Here is a 27,039-nt window from a genome sequence, read left to right as displayed (position 1 = left end):
CCCTCCCTCCCTTTTAAATAGATGAAAATCAGTAAGTAAGTCTTTTATAAAAGTAATAATCACAGTTAACAAAGAAAAAACTTGGGAAATCCTGAAAATGTGATTTTCAAGAGCAAGCAATGGGCCACATTCAGATGTCTATTGAAGGTCTCCCATTGCACAACTTTGGTCACCAGTTTTTCCCCACTGCAGTTCATTAGACTTAGATTACATGTCTTCATGTTGCAAAGTAGGCACTTAATAGACATATAGAGACCTACTTTATTTCTGAGACTGATTTTTTTAATTCTCTGCAATAAATAAAATTATTTACATTTGGAGATATAGGCCCGTCAGGCCAAAGTTGTAAGTACAGGGGTTGTGAAACACTCTCTCCTTTTCCTCATTTTCTTCATCAGCTTTGAACACTGGTTAAATGCTAGGCATCGAGTTAAGGTCACACACGAAGTCATATATGATATCTGATATCAAATATATTTCAGTCTAGTGGAGAGATAAAAGGAAATCATAACCACTTGGAGTGGGCAGCCAATGAGAACCTCACCCTGATTTAGCAGGCAGGCCCTCCCTGAGGCCTGTGCCACTGAACTCCTGAATGTTGTCAAGAGTAATTCAGATAACTGTGCAGTTATGGATGAATGAACGGGTTTTGCAGTTGCCTTTCTCCATTTGTGCAGGGTGGAGATGTCTGCCCAGAAGTTAATTTCTAACAGGACCTCCCAGCAAGCTGCATCCAACTCTGATTACACCTGGGAATATGAGTATTATGAGATTGGACCAGTTTCCTTTGAAGGACTGAAGGCTCACAAATGTAAGTGCTATAGAGTTCTTCATTGTAAGCATAATATGTATTTGATTTAATCTGTGAAAATCTCAGTGGCTACGTCTAAACATCCTGTCTTATGACTCTGTCCTCTACCTCCAAAACCCCACAAAACACCCTCTGCATCCATAGGCTGATTTCCCAGGATCATATTACGAACGGCCCCTGATGATTCTAATTAACAAAGGATGTAAAAGATTCCCTTAATGGGGTAATGTGCATCACCATCAGCCGTAGATTGAGGTGTTTTTCAAAGCAACAACCATTCCAGCTCCCCCAGACGGTGGATGTTTGAACTCTTAAAGCATATGTACAAAAATAGAATCTGGAACCACTATTTGAAGAGCTGTTTTGTAACACATAGTCGACAGCATCCTTTCAACCAGATTGGTTTTCCAGCGCTGTGGCAATGAGTCTGTGTGTGTGCACACTATTGAACGAGAATAGCCTGTGATCATTCCTAATTCCGTGTTAACGGCATGAATTGTGTTTCATGTTATTAGAGTGATCAGTGATCCAGCACAGAGCAAGGAACTGTTCAGCTCTGTTGATAACTGAACACTGAGTGGTCACCATGAATCATCTTTGTTTTATTAAGTAGAGCTGGCATCGGAGACAATCTCCTCCCAGATCCTGTCTTGATTTCCCTGCAAGTCTGAGGGGTGTTCAAAAAAAAAAAAAAAGGAAAAAATGCATATTACGAAAAATGGTTCATGATTTCAAAACTTTTTGTACCAAAACAAACTTACCTTTTAATTCCATTGTTCTCCACAAGCTTTTTACACTCTTCTGGTCTGCCTGAGGTGTTCGTTTCACATTGAACACGTGCAACACTGGACACTGAGACAGAGTGGTGGGACCCTTAGGAAATGAGGGAGCCTGGAGTCTGAGACACAAGTGGGGTGAAGGAAAGGTGTTCACTCCTCTGGCTGCTCCCCCTCTGACCTGCCTTGGCATTCTCAGTCTCTTGCACCCACCTGCTGTTGTCCTCTGCAAGGAGGACTTTCTATTTTTGTTTCTTAAACAAAACTCACATACCCTTCCCACCAGAAGCAATTAGCAATAAGTAAGTGATTTTATTCATTCTTTATTGATGTCTATTCAATGTTTTATAGGAAGAAAGCACATGAATCCCTTAGGATGGGCGTCATTGATTATTCGATGGAAGGCTGTTGCAGGCTGAGTGCGAATTCACCCTTCCTAATTTGCCTAAATGCCTTCATCTGATGTTTTGCTGGGATAATCTTTAGGTCAGGACCCTTGCTGGTCATGAATTATGATGGAAATCAAAATGACTGGGTGGATTTCTATCTATTTCCCTGTAACATGGGCTGTACTTCAGCTTTATTTGTGTGTCCATTCACTCCTATCTCTCTTTCTCAGTTTAAGGGACACAGAAGACAAGCCTGTTGCTTTAGTTTTGATTGGAACCTTTCTGGAGACAACTGAGGGAAATCTGTTCTTTTTAAAAATATTTAAGGATTTATTTATTTAATTGAAAGAGTTACAGAGAGAGAGGGAGAGGAGATAGAGTGAAAGAGAGAGATATCTTTCATCCACTAGTTTGTTCCCCAGATGGCTGTAACAGGGCTGGGCCTGGGTCAGGAGCCAGGATTTTCATCCAGGTCTCCCACTTGGGTGGCAGGGGCCCAAGTACTTAAGCCACCTTCTGCTGCTTTTCTCAAGCCATTGGATGCATCAAAGACGGCAGCTTAACCTGCTACTCCCTCTTTTTTAAATTTGTAAAAAATGTATTTATTTGAAAGGCAGTGAAGCACACAGAGAAAGAGACAGACAGACGCACATACATACAAAGAGTGATCTCCCCATCTCTGGTTCACCTCCCAGATGCCCACAACCACTGGGATTGGACCAAGCTCCTGGAACTTAGTCCAGATCTCTCACATAGGTTACAGGGACCCAAGTACTTGAGTTGTCACCTGCTCTCTCCCAGGGTGCACATTAGCAGAAAGCTGCTGTGGAGAGTGGAGCCTGATGTTGAACCCAGGCACTACAATGTGGGATGCTGGCATCCTAAGCAGTGGCTTAACCATGGCACCAATTACATGCTCCTGAGGAAAACCTTTTTTCGAGCCTATTATATTCTAGGAATAATTTCAGTTGGGAAAACAAATCCTGCAAAGTGTGGGCAGAGATGTGACACATTATTGTACTGACTATATCATTAGTAAGGACTGCTTTTGTTTTAACATTCACATCATGAAAAACAAAACTGCCCAAGTGAGCACATCTCGTTCTGATGTAAGAGATCTAAATGAGGTAGAGAACTGTAGCTTCAGGAGTCTGTTAATAAATGAGACGCTCAGAGCAGAGCAGAACAGAAAACAAACAAACAAAACCCCTGATACTCCGGCAAATGAAAAGATTACATTGACTTTTTCATGTGTGTACCAGTACAGTCTCTTCCATTGTAAAATGCTGCGATTCTGACCTTCAAGTGTGACTCCTTATTCTGTTAAGAAAAATGCAAATCCAGTTATGTTCAGATTCCAAAGAATAGAAGCGGGACATTTCAAGAGGAAGCATTTAATGAAGGTAGGAATGACCCTAACAGTTATTTTAATTTGCTTTACTTGTAATGGATCATACTGGGCAATAGTAACTACATTCTTAGACTAATTTTCTCTGCCTGCTGAAATTAATATATCTACCTCCAGGCATAGGCATTGAGCAGAGTGTTTAAGACACTGCTTGGGAAACCTGCATTCCGTATCAGAGTGCCTGGGTTCGAGTCTTAGCTCTACTTCTGATTGTAGGCTCCTGCTGCTGTGCAGTCTGAGTCCGCCAGTGATGGCGTAATTAGTAGTACTCATGTGAGAGAACCAGATTAAGTTCCAGGCTGTCTGCTTTGGCCTGGCCCAGCCCTGGCTGTTGTGGGCATTTGGGGAGTGAACCAGCAGATGAAAATCATCTCTTTCTTTCTCTGTGCCTTTAAGTAATATGAAAATAATTTAAGAAATGATTCTCCCCTTCAAAGCATCTTTCATCTATGAAACAGTCTCCAATGTCATTGTGAATTCTCCTTTGGCCTCAGTTGTGAATCTGGTATTAAACATTATGATGCATCAGAAATGGACATACTTGTGATATACATTTGGCACCAGCATAGGGAAGTTTCATTCATTTTTCCAACATATGAGAGTACCCCATAAAGGTTGTGGAAAATGGAATTAAAAGATAAGCTTATTTTGGTGCAGAAATTTTTTTAAATTAATGCATATTTTTTCATAATGCATATTTCTATGAGTTTTTTGAAGACTCCTTTTATTTATTGAACACCTGTAATGAAGAACACATCACCTCTCAGCCTCTTGGCTAAGACCAAATGTCATGAAGAACACTACTCTAAGCACTGGATATACAACAGTGAACTAAACAGACAAAAATATATTTTCTTATAGAACTTGTATCCTAGTGGGAGAGACAGACAAGAAATAAACCCAATTAGAAGATGATTTAAAAGTGTCAAAGCAAGTGGGGAATGAGGTTATGGGATGTAGAGGTGAAAGAATAGGTAAAGTGGCCATGGAGCACCTTACTGAGGAGGAGGAATTTAAGCAAAGACCTGAAGAAGTGAGGTATTAAATTATAATATTTCTGGGGGAAGAACATTCCAGAAAAGTCTCCACGGTAAGAGTGAACTTGAACCTGCAAGGAACCAGAAGGAGGCCCACATGGTGCTAGGTGGAAAGGGGCAGAGCAGCACGAGACAAGGTTATAGGTACAGATCAGAGCATGGAAGGCCTTTGAGGCCATGCCAGGGACTTTCTTTACTCCAAGAAGTCATTTGAAGGTTTGGAGCAGAGAAGTGGCATCTGGCTTAGGTCTCAGTAAGATGACTCTGCAGCTGGGTGATGAAAGGAAAGAGATCAGAAGTAGAGACCAGCAAGGAAGCTAGTGCCTTGGTCCAGGAAGCTGACGATGGCAGCTTGGACCAGGGTGAGAGCAGTAGAGTGGTGAGAAGTGCCTAAGTTCTGGATATTTTGAAAGATAGGTCTGACGAGATTTGTCAGTGAATTGGCACTGAGGTATAAGGGAAAGAGAAGCACCGAGGATGGTTTGCAGGTCTGTGACCTGGCAGAATGGCATTCCCATTATCCAAGATGAGGGAGAGAATGGGAAAAGTGGGTTCAGAGAGGAACCCCAGGATCCCTCATTTTGGACATGTTCAACTGAGACACTAATTAGACGCCTAAGATAACATGGCAGAGGGAGGTGTGGGGGGAAGGTGTAAGTTTAAGAGTCGTCAGCATGCGAATGGTATCCAGAGCCAAGATATGGGACAAGTGAGTATAGGCAGGAAGCTGGAGAGGTCCGGGCGCTGAGCCTTGGGGTGCACTCATATTTAGAAGGTGGAGGCCTGAGAAGGAGGTGGTGAGGAGCCTGAGAGGATGGACAGAAAGCTAGGGGGGAAACACGGCAGCCGGGAGCTGTGGTTTCCGGGAAGTAAAGGAAGTAAGCGGGTTTCACGTATGAGCCATTGGTCTGTGCTAAAGCAGCTTTAACTCACTGGCTGTGACCACTGGATTTACAGTGTAAATGATTACATGGTTCATTCTGAGCAGGTGGAGGGAGAGAGAGTGGAATGAGTGGTTGCTTTGGTCCATCCCTAGAGAGGAAATAGGATGCATGGAAAACAGGATCATGTCGGCTCTCACCTCTCTTATTTTGTTCCCTTCATTAAAGGTCAGGTTTAGTTGGTGCGTGATTTCTGGAAGTTACCTGTTAATAAAAATCATTTCAGAAGGCAGAGTTCTGTTCAAGAGGAACGTGGATAAGCAGCGCTATGGAAAGCCTTCTGCCATGGGAAAAACTAAGCCATGTTGTCAAGGAAATACTTGGAAATATTATGGGATCATGAGGATTCTCAAATTCTAACCACAGCCCTCCTCCTCTCTGCTCTGCCCCTGTCCCCTCCGTGACTTATCTAAGGACTGCGACCTTCCCATGTTCATTGCTGGTTTTTGATCATCTCCCTGGGGAAGAAGAGTCGACCAGACCAAATTAAAGGGCCTCCCTTCTCCACTCTACCCACCTGTTGGTTAGAGAATTGGAGGACTGATGGGGTGAGCCCACCTTGGCAATGTGAAAGCTAGCCTCATAACACCCTCTTAGCAAACAGCTCTGAGAAATATCAGTTATTGTGATTCTATTAAATTCCGAATCAAGGACTTACATGTAGCATTGGCATGTCATTTCAAAATTTGTTTTTGTCATGCAGGCAGCAGATAAAGTATAATATGCAGAAATGTTATTTATTTGTACAGTGTTTCTTCACAGTCCGTGCCCAGATAATTGAGATTTCATTTTTCTATCTTGGTTGCACTTGAATACCTGTGTTTTTAGTACTTGTCCTTAGGTCTTTCTTTATGCTTCGTTTCCACTGTATTAAAAGGAAGAGTCTACAATTGTGGTTTCTTTGTCAGTTATGGTTAAGATCTAGGAAAGATGCATTGGTTTTGCATCTTAAGAGCTGAATAAACATTCCTATCCTCTAGGCAATAGTATGCCTAGGATACATGTATGAATTATGCAGAGTACATTGCTCAGCTGAATGTTTCACTTTAGGAAAAGTGCTGGGTATACATAATTTAATTAGAATAATGCTTTGCATTTAAATAAATGTGCAAGCTCTATTTTTTTTTAAATTGCTAATCATCCTGACTGTATTCTCACTGAACTTCTTAGTATATACAACAGAAAATATAGAATGATTTAACTCTGTTGTCCCCCGGATTTGAGACCCTCCTGGGGATGTCCCAGGTTCTGTAAACAATTTACTCTAATCCCTGTCCCAGAAACACATACACATGCTCCTTGACTGATGATCATAAGTTGAAATCTTGTAAATCCAAAAATTATTTAACAGTCTGACCTGCACAATGTCCTAGGGAGTGCTAGTCATTTACACTGATGATTGTGAGGTTGACTGTGAGCTGCAAGTGACTGCCATTGTCCACAGTCAAGACAGAGTATCCAATAGTGTAGCGCTCGCTAGCCCAGGAAAAGGTCAACTTCAAAGTATGGTGTCTGTAGAACGTGTCTCACTTTCACACCATTGTCAATCATCAAATGATAAGCCAAATCATTGGTAAGTGTGGGACCATCTGTCCTTGTGACTGTTACACAGATAGGACAAAGGAAGGGCCGATTTACAGACAGAAGCCCGGATAAAATGTCATGAGGTCAAAGGAGAGGGAGCACATCAGTGAGGGAAGTTAGTGCAGGCCTTGTGAAGGAGATGGGGTCATGGACAGACTTGGGAGGCTGGAGAGCCTTTCATTCGCTCTTAGATGAGGAAGGTTGTGAGTGTGGGTATGAGGAAGCTGTGGCTCAGAGCTCATGTCAACACAGGGCCACAGACGTGTCCTCTGGTCTGATTGGAAACACATGGGTTTAAAGTATGGGTAACCACAAGAAGAGGGTGCTGAGTTGAATGATAATAGGCAGCACCTATGTGGTCCCTTCTCAGGCATTGTATAAAGTGCTCCTCATATGGAAACTCTTAGTCTGAAAAGTAATCAGGTCTATGTTTGTTGACGATTCTTTCATAAAAGAACAGGACCATCAGAGCTGCGATTAAGCTGGTGTTACAGAGATGAAGCACAGGGAAAGGGAGAATGGCAGGGATGCTCTGAGGTCTTCTGTGTGTTCTTTGCAAGAACTAAATTAATCAGTTATGAACATAAAGTGCAAAATTGGGTGGATTGGGATCGGAATTGATTTCAAACTTCATGGAGCAGTCTGCAAACACTTGTCTTTTCTACCTCAGGAGAGTGAAGTAGAACCTGGAGGGCCCAGGTGGCCTACCTTCTGTCCTGGCCTCCTTCACTGAGCTATGGAAACTGAGTCCCTATTGTCTAAGTTTCTTTGTGCTACTACCTGAGAGACCTGGAGACCACGTGACTCCTCCTCCATTTCATTCCCTACATCTTATCAGTCTTCAGCTGAGTAGGGACCAAGCAGATTGCTAACTTCTCATATTTCACATGCCAGCTCCTCTCCAGAAAGCTCAGATTCTTTTGTGTTCAACTGTTCAACTGTGCAATACTAACCCCAGGACTACCTGTCTTGCAGATTCCATTGTGATTGGATTCTGGGTTGGTCTTGCGGTCTTCGTGATCTTTATGTTTTTTGTGCTGACCTTGCTGACCAAGACGGGAGCTCCACACCAAGAGTAAGTCTAGGCTGTTCTCAAATGTCCATTGTGCAGCCCAGGGAACTAAAGAAATAGACACTGGGACTTAGGGCTGAGGTTGCCACTACTAGACGGAGAGGAGGTTGGTTACGAATTTGCTAACTGACCCAGGTCTCATGGGTTCCCATGTTCCTCCCGGTCCCCTTCCCCTCATTTCTGAGGCTTATTTTCAAGTAGAATCTTGGGACATTCAGAGTTTCTTACCCCTTTCCTACAGTTTTAGTGAATTCCATTTTGATTTTATATTGAAATGCTTATTAACTAGTATGTATTTTCTCTGAGTAGGATTTATATGAATAAAATTAAAATTAAAAATAGCAGTAAAAGTGATGGCAAAATTAAGATGAAAACTGGCCTTAAAAATATTCTAAGGACTGTAGAAGTAATTGTTACTAAATAAATAAAATAAATGAAATAATTACTGACAGTAATCACTGAGTTCAACACTGAGTTTCCTTGTAACTAGGATAAAAGAGAAAACACTGTAGATTAAATAATTCATATAGCAGGTTAGGTTTTGGGTTCTACTTACATAACTTTAGTTTTGGGATTTGGGTTCAAGAAGGAAAGTATTAGTTGGATTTATAAAAGGTGCTTAAAGAACATTGAGTAACACCAGAAAATATCTGTTCAGTTATGGTTTATAAAAACAAGTATCTTAGAGGGTTTTTTTATATTATTCAAAAGGGGGGTGGGTGGATAATGTTTGTTGAAGACCTTATTAGCCAATCCCAGAAGGCAACAGACTGTGCTGAAATCTGTAATTGAAAGAGCTTCTGATGAAGAGATTATTGACAAGTGTGGACAAGGAGAAGGACCACCACATAGCAAGATGCAGGACCCCAGGGCTAGAAACACCAAAGGGCAGTTACCACTGCATCTCAGGGGTTGAGGTAGGGTGGCAAGCACAGCTGGATTCCAGGAGTGAGCTGAGAGAAGCTGTGACCATGGGTTGAGGGATGCACCTCACTCTACTTCCTCCTCTTCTCTCATTCTTGCTCCCCGTTGGCTGGACACAGCCAGCAGCTGGAAGCTCCATTGAAGGCCAGACCTGAACCAAGGAGGGTTGTTGAGAAGGTTGGGAGAGAAAATGGAAGGAATGTCACACAAATCCTAACATGTTTGCAGTCAGCATTTCATTGACTTCTCGCAGGCTGGCAGCGGCATTCTTTCATTAGCATCTCATCACATAGTCCCTAGTGTCTGTTGCTCATTCTTCAGGCTGCACTTGAGCATAAGAAATGCCTGGGCAAAGGCAACCATTCTTCCTACCACTCACTTATTTCCAGGTATCAAGGACTGGCAAAAAATTAAGTGCAAGCATTTTAAATGAAAGGGAAATACTATCTTATTGAAGCACACAGAGACACGTGGCTAAGAATCTCTTTAAAAACCATTAAAAATACTTCATGTCTCCCCTTTTCCCTCTCCATGTTCTCATAAACATGTGCACATGTCTTTGCTTCCATTATATTGCTTCAGGGAATTCGAAACCACAGTGTGGGTTGCCAGAATATAAGAAAAACTGAGAACAAACTCAGATGAGGGACATGCCTCACAGACTGCTCAGTAATACTACCGTACTATCTCCCTTTTCTTGGCAGGAGGGGTGGATTTTTGCTAGTTTATTGAGGTGAATTTGTGTGATATAGGAGGCAGGTGATTTTATGGATAGAAGCATCCTAGTACAAAATAGAACGTGACTTCCTGTGTTGATTAATTTTTGTCCCAACATGGCTGCCATTGTACCCAGATGTTTGCTCAAACAATATTCTAGATGTTTCTGTGAAGGAGTTTGTTGTTGTTGTTGTTGTTGTTAGATGAGGCTAACATTTAAGTCAGTATGTTATCATAATGTGTGTTGGCCTTATCCAATCAGTTGAAGGCATTAACAGGAAAAGACGACTTCCCCAAACAAAAGGGAATTCTGCTGGTAGGCAGCCTTTGGTCTCCAACTACAGCTCTTCCCTGGTCCCTGCCTGCTGGCCTTCCCTACAAGATTTGGACTTGCCAATCTCCACAGTTGCATGGTTAATTCCTTAAAATAAATCTCTCTCTTTACACACACACACACACACACACACACACCATTCTCTGGAGAATGCTGACTGATCTGCTTCTGCAGGATGTCCCTGAGAACAGCTGAGATTTTCTAGTCTTCCCATCGGCAGCTCACTTGTAGCACGAGATGGTCTCTCTTGTTGACTGCAGCTCAGAATAATGCCCAGTTCTAGAACAGGCGTCATTGTGCCACTTTCTAACAAGGTTAAGCAGAAACTCTAACCTTTTTTGCTTTTAATAAAATAAAGGGTCATCCCTCAGGGCCACACTTGAAAGGCATCTGTGCTCAGGCTGAGGCAGTATAAGACATGGCATTTGGTTACAGTCTGTTGTAATAGAAAACTTAAAGAATCAGACATGTGGAAAAACCCTTAAGTGAATCCATTAAAAAAGGCTTTTAGAGTGAGCAAACTTGACATTTATTTGGCAGGAATTTTCATCTAAAATAGATATTTTTTCCATGTAGCCCACTTTCATAAAAATAACCACCAATTTTAAGCTTGTCTTTGATAATTAGGAGCTGGCAGGGGGCGGAGGAAGGGGTGATATGTCATTCAGAGTAATGATAATAGTAGCCAGGTTTTTTGCGTGTTTATTGTATGCCAGCATTTACTTATCACTTTATAAGTGCACACATAATTTCACTAAGTCCTCACAGGAGGATGAATTAAGTTCTATAAGTGTTCCCTCTTTACATGAGAAAAATGAGGATAATCACGTGTCTAAGACCTCATGGTTTAAAAATAAGCAGCAGAGCCAGGCCTCAAACTCAGACCCTGAAGTTCCTGCCACTCATGACTATGGTACGGTCTCTCAGGTGGATATTTCCAGTCTCCTCCTGGTGAACAAGAGGTGTTAGACAGAAGATAGATTTGTTTCCTTCTGTTGCACAGTGGACCAAGCCCAGGCTCTGGGTCCCATATGCCAGGTGAGCTGCCTGAGACGTGGGGCCTCCTTTGTAACCTCTGTATGCATGGCACTCCTCACATATATAAAGGAAAGAACACCGTCCCCTAGGGCTATGATAAAGATGAAGGGGGAAGCCACAGCCTGTGGGGCTGCTGGCTTACGCTGGGCTCCCAGGGCCCCTCAGCAAAGGTCCATCACTTGAGTGAGTTGAAGAGCTTGGGTGCAGAGCAGGAGGGAGATGGAGAGGAGCCCACCCTCCCACGGGACGCCAGGTCTTGACCATTCCCTATGAAACAACACTGGTACAAGCATCACCTCATTCTGCCTGAACTTCAGCTTGGCCTTTAAACAGAGGGATGAACTGAGGAAGACGTTTACATGGAGAACCCTAGGTGTGGGCTAAAAGGACTGGCATGTCTTAATTTTGACTGCTTTATGTGTCAGGCTCTCTGAGCTATCTTTCACAGAGGCCAGATACTCCCTCAAGTAGATGTGAGGCAGCCTCTTTTTGGAACACATCACTCCAACACTCTGGATAAGGTAGCTGGTCAAGGCTGGAAGCTCAAATGGACTAGTGCTAGGTTGCCACTTGATTCAGTCTCTTCTTCCCTGAATGTACCTCAGGACAGGGCTCCTCGGCTCCCTAGGGTTTCCTCACTGCTGACACATGGAACAAGTAGGAGCATACTCCTGAGAGCAGTGAGACACAGTGGGCAGACACCACTAACCCTGCCTCCAGCCCTGTGCTCACACTCAGGGCAGACCTCGCTCAGGACCAGCGTCTTCCCTGCACAGCCAGCCCTGTGCCTGAGGATCATTGTCTTTTTTCTTTTTTTTTTAAGGTTTATTTATTTATTTATTTATTTATTTTAAAAGCAGAGAAGCGGAGAGGCAGAGAGAGACAGACAGACAAATAGACATTCATCTTCCATCCACTGGTTCACTCCCCAAATGGCCACAATGGCTGGAGCTATGCCGATCTGAAGCCAGGAGCTTCCTCTGGGTCTCCCACGTGGGTGCAGGGGCCCAATGACTTGGGCCATCTTTGGCTGCTTTCCCAGGCCATAGCAGAGAGCTGGGTTGGAAGTGAAGCAGCCGGGACTCGAACTGGTGGTACCCATATGGGATGCCAGCACTGCAGGCAGCGGCTTTACCCACTACACCATAGCGCCAGCCCCAAGGATCAATTTCAAAACAGAACTCCAGGCAGCCACCAGGAATCAACCATGGTTTTCTTGAGACAGCACGTTTGCTATCCCTGGCAGGCTTCCCTCCAGCAGTGTTTGGTGGCTGGAGCCAAGATTCTCTGAGCACAGCACTGTTGACACCACAATAAGATGAGCATTTTTTTTTTCCTTTCTGAAGTTTTCAACTTGTGGTCATGTTACAATAGGAACTTCAGTTCTGATGGCCTCTGTTAAAGAGGGAATGTGAAAAAATCAGACTAGGCTATAAGATGGTAGTGAACAACTCTGATTCTCAGGATTGCACCTGTGAGGTGTGCTTTTTGCTCCGTCTACATGTCTTCTGAGGCTGGCGAGGGACTAACGGAAGCTTCACCACATGTGGCTGTGTTGTCTTCATCACTCAGCTTCTCGGGCTGCTCTGATGGGAGACCCCTGGCTCTTCCACCCGGAAGTGGCACAGGTGTGGAACCAGTCATGCCCACCTGACTGCCGCAGGGTGGGGACTGTGGTGTCTGTGTGCCCAGAAAAAGGGGGCCAGATCTGGAGAGCACTGGGATGTTTCCTGCAGAGGGAGAGAGACTCTTTGAAGCTGACGTCACCTTTCTTAAAAGCTTTTCCATCTGAGAAGCAGCTTTGATGAAGACTACTTTCTCCCTGGAATATTTGCTGTTGGGGGGGAAAGGGAGCTCTTGTCTGGATCCTTTATGGACAATGAAGAGAGGGAACCATTGTCTGTCTGGCTGCTCAGTGAGGGAGCCTTTTACTCTGTATGTCGTCTTGCTAAAGCGTTACAAGCCCCATTATCATAAATCTGCCATGTAGAGAGTAATGGGGAAGTCTGGGATCACATTTTTATGCTGCATATTTTGGACTTTTTAACAATATGATGAAACTTCAGACATCATAAGCCTCTAATACCCTCCCTTTGTAGCCTTTTTTAAAAGCACCTTGTCCAGGTAGGGGTGTTCTATTTTTAGAGGTGAGAGCAGGGTTGCTCCTGACCTTATACAACTGAGAATTACATTTTATCTTGAATTGTAATTTACCTGAATATGACATTACGAAAGGATGGGCTCATGTAACTAAAAGCTTCTAGCAGAAAAACATCAGTGCTTAAAACCTTTGACAATGACCTTGGCCACAGGAACCGACTGGCAGAGTGCAGCTGTTGTGATTTCAAAAGTCGTGTCCTTCCGAGATGTCTTCCACTCTCTGCAGATAGAAAGCCTGACTATTTTATGTATCTGCTTCAATCTACCAACCTTTGCCAGAATTACTTTTGAGTCCTCATCAGTTAAGCTATGTTTGCCGAGTCACGATTATGCTTTCCCAGGACTGTGCCAAAGGTCATTCTAAGGTAGTAGCACCTTCCCTGCCTGGGGTAGACTGATGTCTTCCTGGTAAGTCAGGACCACCAAAGAAAGCAACCAAAAGGCACTTCCACCTAAACAAAGGGTTAGGGCTTATTACATGATATCATAGGCTATGACTCCATAAATATCTGTGGTTAATATAATTTTCTCACTGGTTATTAATCACAGAAAATTTCACTCCTACTAGGTTCACATTTAGCTCACACATCTTACACATACGAGGAGCCCACAGGCTTGTCTGCTGAGCACTTTTTCATAACTGGGTAACCCTGAGAACAGTCATCAGGTGCTAAGGCACTTGGCCCAGTAGCAGGCACCTAATTTGTAAACGCCCACCAGGAATCTGGAAAATCCCAAGGGGAATAACTCAGAACATTGCCTATGTTGTCCCTCTGCAAGTGGACATGGGAGGAGTCTCTCCTCCTAACTTGATTTATCTTTCAGGTCACAGAGGAAAGAGCACTTCATTAACTTCTGGGGGATGCCACAGGAACAGCATGAGCAAAGGCACAGAGAGAGGTAGTCTTGAGTGGGGTCAAGTCTCATGTGCCTGGACTATGGGATTAGTGAGGGGGCCAGTGGGAGAAGGAAGGTGATGTGAGAATGAAGGATCTGGATGATCAGGAAGAAGTGTTTGGGGACTTGGTGATGGCTTCTGAGATGAGTGATGCCATGGGGAGTAAATGGTAATCACTGTGCAGTGTCAGAGGATGGGATGGGTCTTTGTGACAGATAGGTTCTGAACAGGTGCAGAAAATTCCACATGTACAGAGAATCCATAATGCAAGACATCAGGAAAAGAAGAAAAGGCCAAGAATCAATAGTATGGAGTCTTTTTACTCTGGCTGAGAGAGTTCACATAATAGTCAATAGATTGTCGTCAATATGTTGTTCACTTGGAGTCAATAAGTTGAATCCAAATTGCATTTCTTACAACAAACTGAAAACAAGGAGTACGAATCTCAAATAAGTGAAAAAAAAAATAGTTTGAAGATGTAGGCTTCTACCAAAATAAAGATTTGTACTTTTTTAAAATGTTAGGATGACATAGGAGAATTTCTTTTTTTTTTTTTTAAAGATTTATTTATTTATTTGAAAGTCAGAGTTACACAGAGAGAGGAGAGGCAGAGAGAGAGAGAGAGAGAAAGAGAGAGAGAGAGAGAGAGAGAGAGTCTTCTATCCGATGGTTCACTCTCCAATTGGCCACAATGGCCGGAGCTACACTGATCCGAAGCCAGGAGCCAGGAGCTTCCTCTGGATCTCCCATGTGGGTGCAGGGGCCCAAGGACTTGGGCCATCTTCCACTGCTTTTCCAGGCCACAGCAGAGAGCTGGATTGGAAGTGGAGCAGCCAGGTCTTGAACCAGTGCCCATATGGGATGCTGGCGCTTCAGGCCAGGGTATTAACCCACTGTGCCACAGTGCTGGCCCCAGGATAATTTCTTGCAAACACAGTAGCTAGGTCTTAATTTCATGATGACAAGATATAGAATGATTGTGAACCTGAAAAACAATAAGGCACTAAAATTATTGAGGATTCAGAATTTTCTTTTTTTTTAAACTTTTATTTAATAAATATAAATTTCCAAAGTACAGCTTATGGATTACAATGGCTTCCCCCCATAACGTCCCTCCCACCCGCAACCCTCCCCTTTCCCACTCCCTCTTCCCTTCCATTCACATCAAGATTCATTTTCATTTCTCTTTATATACAGAAGATCAGTTTAGCATACATTAAGTAAAGATTTCAACAGTTTGCTCCCACACAGAAACATAAAGTGAAAAATACTGTTTGAGTACTAGTTATAGCATTAAATCTCAATGTACAGCACACTAAGGACAGAGATCCTACATGAGGAGTAAGTGCACAGTGACTCCTGTTGTTGACTTACCAAATTGACACTCTTGTTTATGGCATCAGTAATCACCCTAGGCTCTTGTCATGAGTTGCCAAGGCTATGGAAGCCCCCTGAGTTCACTGACTCTGATCATATTTAGACAAGGCTATGGTCAAAGTGGAAGTTCTCTCCTCCCTTCAGAGAAAGGTACCTCCTTTGATGACCCGTTCTTTCCACTGGGATCTCACTCGTGGAGATCTTTCATTTAGGTTTTTTTTTTTTTCCCCCAGAGTGTCTTGGCTTTCCATGCCTGAAATACTCTCATGGGCTTTTCAGCTGGATCCGAATGCCTTAAGGGCTGATTCTGAGGCCAGAGTGCTGTTTAGGACATCTGCCATTCTATGGGTCTGCTGTGTATCTCACTTCCCACGTTGGATCATTCTCTCCCTTTTTTATTCTATCAGCTAGTATTTGCAGACACTAGTCTTGTTTATGTGATCCCTTTGGTTCTTAGTCCTATCATTATGATCAATTGTGAACAGAAATTGATCACTGGGACTAGTGAGATGGCATTGGTACATGCCACTTTGATGGGATTGAATTTGAATCCCCTGGTATGTTTCTAACTCTACCGTTTGAGGTAAGTCAGCTTGAGCATGTCCCGAATTGCACATCTCTTCCCTCTCTTATTCGCACTCTTATATTTAACAGTGATCACTTTTCAGTTAAGTTTCAGCACTTAAGAAGAATTGTGTATTGATTACAGTATTCAACCAAAAGTATTAAGTAGAACAAACAAAAAAATACTAAGAGGGATTCAGATAAGTTTTCTTGTGAGACCTCTTTGTCACTACTACAAATATTTGAAAGCCACTACTTCGGAAGGAAGGTTGATTTCAGCTCATAGTTTTGGAACTTCACAGCCAAGATTGGGCAGTCCCCTTGGACTGGTGTCTGATGAGGCAGAACATGTGCGAGGGAGGATCACATGGGGAGACAGGAAACTGAGAGAATTCTAGTCATCTGTATCTATGTGATCTGTCCTCATAAAGCCATCGTGATCCAATCACAGGGTCCCACCCCCAACAACCTAATCCAATCTAATCGATTTCCAAGGCCACGCTTTCAAACACCATAATTGGATTTAGCTGCATCCTTAATTCATTCACATAGAATGCTGGGAATCAATCCCTCCATACATGGGTCTTTAGGTGACACACAAACAACTCTGCAAACCACATATTTGAGCCTTATGATTATTAATTTCCACAGATAGAACCAAAGCTGTGGAAGACAGTTGATTTTAAACTCTTAATTACTCTAATAGGTACTGGTGAGCTTAATTTCCCACCTGCCACCTGGGTTTGAGAGGCTATGGTCATAGCTGCCCCCTCTGTCTGTCACAAGAGCACACATATTGTGGAGTGATAGCCAGGCCACCCACAGGCACAAGTTTTATAAGACTGAAATGCATCCTTAATAACAGGGCATGTGTTTCTGTTTGAATGCTGAATTAAGACAATATCCAGTTAACTCAGTACATTGAATTAGTGGACATCCTTTGAAATTCACTGCACTAAATATTTAACAATATTTTCAGGTGTGACTCATGGGAGCTAAGCACTTTAAGACTGGGTTTTCTAAAGGACAGTATTTTCAGTGCTTTCCTTGGGGTCATTCTTAACAGTAGATGGCAGGGAGTCTCCCCCACAGAATCTAAAGCCCTACAGCCTCCTAGGATGATCAATAGTGGAGGGTACGGGATGCCCTTTCCATAACTTTGTGGTCCATGAACTCTAAGGACCCCTGAAAGAAGGCCCCATAGAGGACTTTGGAGCAGAGCTTGGAGATGTAGATAGGGCCGCATCCTGTGGCCAAATACAGGTGCAGGAAAGGAGTGGATCCGTTTAGTTTGCCAGAGGGTCCTGGGTCGCAGGCTCTGGAGTTCACACTTAGGATCGTCAGTCTGTCCACGAAGGCTCACCTGCTTCTGCCTTTAGGACCTTAACTGAGCATGCCTACGAGTAGATTACAAGTAGACTACAACCCTGCCAAGGCAAGGGTTGCTTTGGTTTCAAGATCTCTTCATGACTGACACATGATTTATTCACTTAAGAAAAATGACACTTCTGAAAAGAAGACACGCCATTAGCCAATAAGCACGTGAATAGATACTCAGTTTTTAGACATCAGAGAAATATACATTGAAACTATGATGAGATGCTATTTCACTCCCATTTGAATGAAGCATTACATATTGACATCACCAAATGTGGGCAAGGATCTGGAACTATGGTAATTCTTATGTTGTGGTGGGAGTGTAAAATGGAGCAACCACTTTGGAAAACATGGTAGTTTTCTTTGTAAAATTAAGTGAACATCTACTATATGACCTAATAATTCTACTCATGCATTTATCCAATAGCACTAAAGACCATATTGCCACAAAGAGACTTTTCAACAATATTGTAGCTCCTTTACTCGCAGGAGCCTCAAATTGGAAGTATCCCAAATGCCCTTCAACTGGAGATTGAATGAACATAATTGTAATACATTTTTACAACGGAATTCCTCAACAAGACAAAGGATACACTATTGTTTCTTGGAACAGCATGGAGGAATCTTTGCTGAGTAGAAGAATCTACACACAAAAGGCTGGATATTGTATGATTCCATTTATATGAACTCCAAGATCAGGCTAAACTAAACTGTGGAGCTAGAAATGAAGAGATTGCCCGGAGGTAGCAACTGACTGGAAGTTCAAGAACAGACAAAACTAATCGATGAAAATAGAAATCATAGCATTGTTGCCTAAAGGGAGTGGAAATTGAATGGAAGGAAAGTTCTAGGGCAAAGAAAATCAATGTTCTATATCTTGATTGAGGTGGTGCATACACAAGTATGTACATTAATGAAAATTCATTGAGTTTTGTACTTAAGATTTATGCATTTCACAGTATGCAAATTTTGCCCTGTGATGAGATGGGTAGTAACAGAATTGAAGCATGCAATAGCCATGGTCAGTTTTTCACATGCATGTCCTTTATTTTATCACCAGGAGAAAGAAAAGAGAAATAAAATGGTGTATTGAGTATTTGATGTGTACCTAAAGACCCATGTATGGAGGGATTGATTCCCAGCATTCTGTGTGAATGAATTAAGGATGGAGCTTAATCCAATTATGGTGTTTGAAAGTGCGGACCCTTGGAAGGGTCCTTAGATTCTGAGAGTAGGAATATGAACTTTTTGCTGTTCTTAGACAAATTTCATTGTTGTCATACTGAGAGATCATCAGGCAAAGCTAGGAGGAAGTGTCTGTGGAAGCCTTGATGTATCCTTAGGCTGGGGACAAATGGACTTTCGTGTCCACTGTCCTGGCTGTGCCCTAGGTAGGGACCAAACTCTCCTTATTTCCTGTGCCTTCGTTCCCTGACAAGGGTGCTTCCACGATCCAGATCTTAATCACAAGGAGCAGTTGTGTTTATGGAGGAGCTGCTTCACACAGCTAAGTTTCTGGGTCCACTGGTGCCCCAGGTATACAGAAAAGCTATTTCTCAGAGCTTCCTGCCTGTGGAATTAGGGGCTTATTATGGGTCTCAGCAACCTAATCCTGATTTCCCCCTCTCGTTTTTCCTATGCGACATTAGGTAGCTGGTTAGGTTTCAGGTTTCTGACTCAGCCCTGTCCTCAAGCATCTGAATGCAGGCCAAAGAAGATCACTTATATTTGCATTGAAGCCCAAGTCTTCAGGTCTCTCTAAAGTACTTTTTCTTTGAATTGTAAATGTATGATTTAGTGACTCTTGTGCTCATGTGCAAACCCTTGATCTTCACATTGTATTTGTTGGGTGGGCAGTGAAGTTTGTTGACCCCACTTATGACTAAAAGGAAGAGTTCAGGGTTCTGAAGGGAACTCCTTTCCCCAGAGTCCACAGATGATCATGTTAGGAGAGGACGGGACACCCAGGCCCCCTGCCAGCCGGATGGCACAGCTTCTAGGATCACTGCCCTCTGAAATCCAGGTGAGTCTTGGAAATTTGGAACTAGTGATCTATGATCAGATTTCCAGACCTGAAAATGGACTTGATGCTCCACTTCCCTGTAAGAATTGGGCCATAAGCACTTTGTCCTAAGTGTGGGGGTGGGGAGGAAGAGATTTAAGAACTGGAATCGCTGAGAAGACTCTACATTTGTTGAGCAGACTCTCACAGGCTGCTTTTTGCAGGATCTATTATGGATTTGAAAACGTGTTCAGACATGATTCTTGCCCTAAGGAGTCACCACCTATGCATGGGCATCCCTTATATAAATGTGGAAATGAAAGGGGTTAAAGTAGAGAGGGTATCATGTTTCTCAATTTTCCTGGCTTCCTTCTTTTATGCACTTGCGGGACTAATTGAGAATTATTGTATTCATCCATTCACTCATTTATTATCATTGTACAGCTAATTTGTAGCCCATTACATGAAACAAGGAATTAGGAACCTGGGTTTTATTCCCACTCATGCCATTAACTGATAGTGCTGTTCAAGCCAGAGATTTGAGTGCTCCTTACCTCGGTTTATACACTTGTAAGATGTACACAGATGTGTAAAATGTACTTGCCCCAGGTAATGCACTGGTCAGTTTTGTGAATCAAGCGAGAGAAATGGGTACTATAGTGCTTTGACAAATACTGAATGCTGTCCTTTGTGGTAGCAGTGTTGTTCAGGCTGGCCTGATATAGGTCTGTGGTGCCAAACTTTAGTATGAGTAATGACCCCTGAGGATTCTATGAAAATCAATTACACACCACCTCCAGGGAGTCTGAGGGCCTGTGCCCCAGGAAGCTGCAGTTTCGGAAGCACTTCGGGTAATTCTGGTGCAGCTGATCCAAGGATCTCGCCGAGGGACACTGGCACACGTGCAGAATATTGGGAATCCACAGCAGGTGCCTGATTCCAGAAGATTCAGGATCTCTCGCCCTGAGGCTGTGCCTTGGTTTATTTATACATGTTCAGAAGTGATGGCTGTCATTTCTTTTCTTTTTCTCTTTCAGCAATTTATTTCTTTTTATTTACAGTTTGTGTTCAGTGCAAATCAATTCCATAACATGAGAAGTTACTATGAGTCAAAGCATAAATACTCAAATGCTTACATAATCCAAAGCAGATGTATAGCATTTAGATATGAAGCAAAACACAGTGTTCAGTCACACACACAGTAGCTTCAGATCTGTTCAACCTGTTTGTTCCTATGTAGGTTTCTAAAGATAGTACAAAACAAACAAAAACTACCTTGGTTATCAAGGCTCCTGTCTCCTCTGGCCATAATTAGATATTGGAACATCTAAGCATCATTGTGTGCCACATGAACAAAAGACTTCAGGGAGTGTCTATTTTTGCAAAGGTCTGTGAAAGATTTACTGCAGACTGAGCCAACTTTAGGCTTAAAACTATCAGGTTCTAATGATTTCAAAATGTTGACTGATGGGGTTGGCGCTGTGGCACAGCAGGTTAACACCCTGGCCTGAAGCACCCGCATCCCATATGAGCACCAGTTCTAGTCCCAGCTGTTCCACTTGCGATCCAGCTCTCTGCTATGGCCTGGGATAGCAGTAGAGGATGGCCCAAGTTCTTGGGCCCCTGCACCCACGTGGGAGACCCAGAAGAAGCTCCTGGCTCCTGATCGGCGCAGCTTCGGTCGTTGCGGCCATCTGAGGAGTGAACCAGCGGATTGAAGACCTCTCTCTGTCTCTACCTCTCTCTGTAACTCTTTCAAATAAATAAATCTTTAAAAAAAATAAAATAAAGCCGGCGCCGTGGCTCAATAGGCTAATCCTCCACCTTGCGGCGCCGGCACACCGGGTTCTAGTCCCGGTTGGGGCGCCGGATTCTGTCCCGGTTGCCCCTCTTCCAGGCCAGCTCTCTGCTATGGCCAGGGAGTGCAGTGGAGGATGGCCCAGGTGCTTGGGCCCTGCACCCCATGGGAGACCAGGAAAAGCACCTGGATCCTGGCTCCTGCCATCGGATCAGCGCGGTGCGCCGGCTGCAGCGGCGGCCATTGGAGGGTGAACCAACGGCAAAGGAAGACCTTTCTCTCTGTCTCTCTCTCTCACTGTCCACTCTGCCTGTCAAAAAAAAAAATAAAAAATAAATAAATAAATAAAAATGTTGACTGATGACAGAAAGGGTTCCAGATGTGAGTATCCTGATCAATAGTTGCTTTTATTTTTTTAGGCATCTACATGAAGAGTATAAAAGTTTTTGTGAATTTAATGCAAATTAACTTCCAGTCTATACTTCCCAAATACTTGATTTACAGTTTTGGCTCCTTCATGTATTTGCCTTTCAATTTTTAATTTCAAATATTTTCACTTCACCTTCAAAACAGACCTTTTTTTCAATTCTAAAAGAGTATGGGGCCAGCATTGTGGTGTAGCAGGTAAAGCTGCCCCTGCAATGCCGGCATCCCAGGTGGGAACTGGTTCGAGTCTTGGCTGCTCCAGGTGGCATCTGCACCTTCATATTAAAAAAAAAATTATCAAAAGTATTCAACATAGGCAGAAATAAAGAAACAGCATTTTGAAATTAGTTGAGTTCAATGCACTTCTATTCTTTGGAATCAGTTTAAAGTTTAAATGATTTTGACATTCTTGTTGAATGAAAATACAGGATGGAAAATGCCTACCATTTGACTTTAGGAGGATAAGCAAGATTTATTCAAGCTTAGATTTGGGGGTATTTCCAATCCATCATTGTCCTAGTACAAGTCAAATACTACATAAAAAGTCAAGTGCAAAGTCCAATTCAAAATCTCAGAGAAAAAGAAGAAGAGTTCAGTTCTTAAGAGAACAGTGATAACAATGCGGAACTTTAGAGTGTATCAGTATTAAATTAGTACTTCTTAAAACATTGAGGATCTACAGTAACACCTAGAATTTCTTCTAATGTACATAAAAATAGAATCATGGAAGCTTTTGAATTATCTAACTGGTTTATGGCCTTATACATTTAATAAACCAAATGAAAAGTGACTCTATTCCACATCCCACCCTCTATCTCTCATTAAGACAAAATCTATTCTGATTTTTTATTTATTTATGTATTTATTTTTTGGCAGACAGAGTTAGAGAGAGAGACAGAGATAAAGGTCTTTCTTCCTTTGGTTCACCCCCTAAATGGTCGCCACAGCTGGCATGCTGCGCCAATCCAAAGCCAGGAGCCAGGTGCTTCCTCCTGGTCTCCCATGCGGGTGCAGGGCCCAAGCACTTGGGCCAACCCCACTGCCTTCCTGGGCCACAGCAGAGAGCTGGACTAGAAGAGGGGCAACCGAGACAGAATCCAGCGCCCTGACCAGGACTAGAACCCAGAGTGCCAGCGCCGCAAGGCGGAGGATTAGCCTAGTGAGCCGCGGTGCTGGCTGAAGATCGGTGTTTTTCCTTGCCACACTAGACTTCTGGTCGCCATTTGGATTATGTTTAGAAGAGGGAAAATGTTGATGTTTCTTGCCCTGAGTCTCTTAACATCTTTAAGATGTAAAAGAGAGAGTGAGGCTATGAGAAGACTGGCTGTTGCTGACTTGAAGGGTGTTACTGTCTGCCCTTGTGATGGCATTGGTTGGACTTGGGGCAATGGAAGCATTCCGGGAGGAGTTACTTGACATTGTTACAACAGTTGTTTGATTTGAATGACTCCGCCTGGGTAGAAGCGATGCCAGAAGCAGCAGCTCCCGTGCAAGCCTAGCCACCATTGATTACTCTGCCTGTGTCTGCTCCATGGGTGTGCTGCACGTGTGTCGTGATGCGGCATGCTCAGGGATCAGCAGGCTCCAGGTGGGTGCAGGTGAGATGGCTGACCTCCTGTACCAGAACTGCTATAGTAGATAGGACGTGGCATCGCCCGCCCACCCAAGCTCCCCCGCCACTGCCCATGGCTCTCATTTCCGTTTGTTTGCATGCTCTCAGAGTGACGTAAATCCAGTAGGTGCTTAGTGGAGATATGCTGGCCTTCTCTACATGCACAAAATCCGGATTCTGCAGGTGATGAGCTGGAACTTAAGCGACCTTGTATTTTCTGTTTCTTTACAGCAACACTGAGTCTTCAGAGAAGAGATTCAGAATGAATAGCTTTGTGTCAGAATTTGGAAGACCCCTGGAGCCAGATAAGGTGTTTTCTCGCCAATGCAATGAGGAGTCCAGGTCTCTCTTTCACTGCTACATCAATGAAGTGGAGCATTTGGACAGGGCCAAAGCTTGTCACCAGACCACAGCCATAGATAGCGATGTCCAGCTCCAGGAAGCCATCAGGAGCAGTGGGCGGCCAGAGGAGGAGCTGAACAAGCTCATGAGGTTTGACATCCCCAACTTCGTGAACACGGACCAGAACTCCTCCTTTGGGGAGGACGATCTTCTGATTTCTGAACCACCTGTTGTTCTAGAAAATAAGCCAGTTTCCCAGACCTCACACAAAGACCTGGATTGAGAAACAGGCTCTGTAAAGTGTCTTCCTGAAGTCGTGGGCTCTTTGTATAACAGGAGATAGCCATTCACCACAGTTGTGTGTATGAGGCAGAGAGAAAGAGAGAGAATGAGAGTGAGAGAGAGAGAGAAAGAGAACTCAGAAGACAGCTGATTAAGCCAAAATGTTTTGGTTGCCTTTTTTTTTTCTTTTTAAAAAATTTGGCATTTTTAAAAAAATTAAAATATTTACACTATCTCATCTTCCTCATTGTTGGAAAATGTGGCCAAATACTCAGTGTCTTGAGTTAGCATACTGTGTTGTAACCTGGCCCTGTGTCTATGATGTCCTACTGTTGGCATGCTGCCTAACCTCTTTGGGCTGCCATATTTTTAACTGTAAAGTGCAATGTCTGGATGATCCCTCCCAACTCTCATATTTTGTGAATTTATGGCTTTGTGTGCAGATGAGGCCTAGGTATACATAAAACACTGAAAAACAGGGCACCACCTCCTATTTCTTGTACAATTCCTGAATCCCTATACCTTTCACTCAGTCCTTGACTGAGCCTAGCTTTAGTCAAGGGATCTGGGTGTCTGCCAGGATGTCAGGAGACTCATCCTACGTAGGCCAAGATCGCTGGGTTGTGCTGAGTTCTTCAGAGGACCCTCAATTGCCCATGCTCCAACCCGGCACAACCCTGCCTCAGATTTCCTACCAATTCATGTAACATTGCGAGGCACTCCTATCCCCAGAAATGTGGGAATATTGTCAGCTGAGTGAGAGGAGAGACCTCCTGTGTGTGTCTGCTGCTGTATCTGTAGTTACCCTGCTATGCCATTGGCTGCAGAACAATACTACAATATTGGCTGAGGAAAAACACTGTTGGATGTGCTATTTACTTGGTAAATGTGGTCATCATCTAGCTTTGAACTGATGAGCTGTAAATATACCACTAATAGGTCTTCAGAGAGGCTGGATCATGTAAACACATGGGCAATCCAGAGTTAATTTCATGAAGGATTCAAACTTGCACGTGACTTTGCACACAGTTGCATGCATGGCCAGCAGCAAATCCTTGGGTGGCATCTTCATTCTCAATTTGTCCACCACTCATCTTGCTTAAGCTACAAAATAAATGTATTTGATTGCACAAGAAATTTCTCTGGTTTTTTGTTCTCACACATCCTACTTTTTATTTCCTTAAAAATCTACCACATTTATTTGCCTCCTACTCTGGGACAGTGCTGACTGTATCATAGAGTGTATGTTAAGTGTAACATTTTCTATGGTGTAGCATTTTCAAAAACATTGTGAGTCTCCTAGATATATCATACACATCATAGTGATATGAACCATGTACAAGATTTTGTTTAGGAATTATTTTCCCAAATGAAATCCCTTCCCCATAATATCTTTTGAGGAAATATTCTTTTAAGATGCTACCACTACACAGTAGAATAGAGTGAAAGTTATTGTAATTCGAGCTACTGTAACACATTCTTGCAATTAGATACTCCCTAGTTTCACAGTTTTTTCATGCAAGAAATCAAGAATGGTAAAAAAAAGATTTTATCAACTTCCCATATGTGTATTATTCATAATTAACCAAATATAAATGATGGATTATTTCCTATTAAGATATTTAAGTGGTACCTTATATAGAAGTATATTTATTAGAAGATTGTGGGATAGTTAAAAAGTTGGGAAAATATTCATGAATATACCATAATTTTTATGAAGTAAATGTTAAGCACTGTACAGGTCTAAAGTTTTACCACTCTTGCAAATTGACTTGCCACAGTCTCATGGGAGCTGCCAGAAGTCATAAGATTCCTGGTTCAGAAACAACTTCATTCCAGCACACCAGACTGCATAAGCTTCACACTCATGTTGGTTCCTGGGTTCATTTTAGGCTGTAACAAATTTCCACAAACCCAGTGGCTTGAAGAACACACATTTATTCTACAGTTCTAGAATACAGACGTGCCAACATCACTCTCTGGGTTGTGTTCCATCTGGAGGCTCTAGGGAGGAATTGGTTTTTCAGGATTTCTAGCTTCCAGAGGTTGCTCACACTCTTTGGCTCCTGACCCCGCATCACTGTAATTTCTGCTCCTGTTAACATATCTGTCTCTGGCCTACCTACCTCCTCATAAGAACCCTTGCGATGGGAATGGATTGCTTAGTATGATCCCCCCATCTTAAAATCTTTCACTTCTACAAGGTCCCATTTGCCAGATAAGCTAATATATTCCCAGGTCCAGGGATTAGGATGTAGGCATGTTGGGGAGCCCGTAGCCTACCAGCCTCTGTCCCCTAAAAGTTCATGTCCAGCCTATATGCAAAATATATTTATTCTACCCAAAAATTCCAAAATCTCAATCCATTACAGCATCATCTCCAAGTCCAATGTATCATCTAAATCTTAGCTAAGTTATATATTGGTGAGATCCTAGATATGTTCCAACCTAGGGGAGAACTGCTTTGTATCTGTGGACCTGTAAAACTAAAAAGCAAGTTATTCCCAAAACACAATGATGTCACAAGCATAAGATATTAGTTATAAATATTTCCATTCAGGAAAGAAAACAGGAAGGAAAAAAGTCACTAGCCCCAGGCAACTTCAAATGGAAAAACTGCATTATGCTTCAAGACTCCGAAAAAAATATCTGTGACTTGTGACTCCAACCTCTGGGCTTGAAGTACTGCCCTTAGAATCTTTGCTCCGTTTTCTTGAAGAGTAAAATGTATTTGTAGCTGAGCAGTTTTATCAGCATGTTTCCTGTACGTAGAATTTGGTGAGCTTGACAGCCTTTGATCTGACCCGTCTCTGACCTTTTCAGTTCAAGTTGGCAATGTTTCTGCTGCTATTAACACTGTCAACAACATTGTGAGTCTCCGGGAAATATCATAGGAACTCACTTCTTAATCTTTTTAAAAAAAGATTCATTTATTTATTTGAAATACAGAGTGACAGAGATAGAGGGAGAGACAGGAAGAGAGATCTTCCATCTGTTAGTCCCTAAATGGCTGCTAACAGCTGAGACTGGACCAAGCTGAAGCCAGGAGCCAGGAACTCCTTCTCAATCTCCCACTTGAGTGGCAGGGGCTCAATCACTTGGGCCATCACCTGCTGCCTTCCCTGGCACATTAGCAGGAAGCTTGGAAAGAAGCAGAGCAGCTGGGACTT

General features: G+C 42.9%; 1 protein-coding gene across 11 annotated transcripts in view; it reads left to right on the top strand.

The window, feature by feature from the left end:
• The window catches only part of MRAP2 (melanocortin 2 receptor accessory protein 2), a 150,208-nt gene extending 125,202 nt beyond the window's left edge, over nt 1-25,006 (top strand). For 5 of the 11 annotated variants that reach the window (XM_089332951.1, XM_089332949.1, XM_089332948.1 and 2 more), the window contains 3 exons: nt 678-811; nt 7,922-8,021; nt 23,477-25,006. In XM_089332951.1, coding sequence (XP_089189077.1) covers nt 685-811; nt 7,922-8,021; nt 23,477-23,870 — 621 coding nt within the window. In that variant the 5' untranslated portion in view covers nt 678-684 and the 3' untranslated portion in view covers nt 23,871-25,006. Of the gene's footprint in view, nt 1-675; nt 812-7,921; nt 8,022-19,334; nt 19,431-23,476 lie in introns of those variants that run through there. The other 6 variants (XM_089332947.1, XM_089332952.1, XM_089332954.1 and 3 more) reach the window with 4 other exon arrangements.
• Nucleotides 25,007-27,039: the final 2,033 nt, after the last annotated feature.

The sequence above is a fragment of the Oryctolagus cuniculus genome, chromosome 5, assembly GCF_051225735.1.
Source record: "Oryctolagus cuniculus isolate XC-2025 breed Fujian yellow rabbit chromosome 5, ASM5122573v1, whole genome shotgun sequence".
Taxonomy (NCBI): domain Eukaryota; kingdom Metazoa; phylum Chordata; class Mammalia; order Lagomorpha; family Leporidae; genus Oryctolagus; species Oryctolagus cuniculus.
This window is presented reverse-complemented; position numbering and strand designations above follow the sequence as displayed.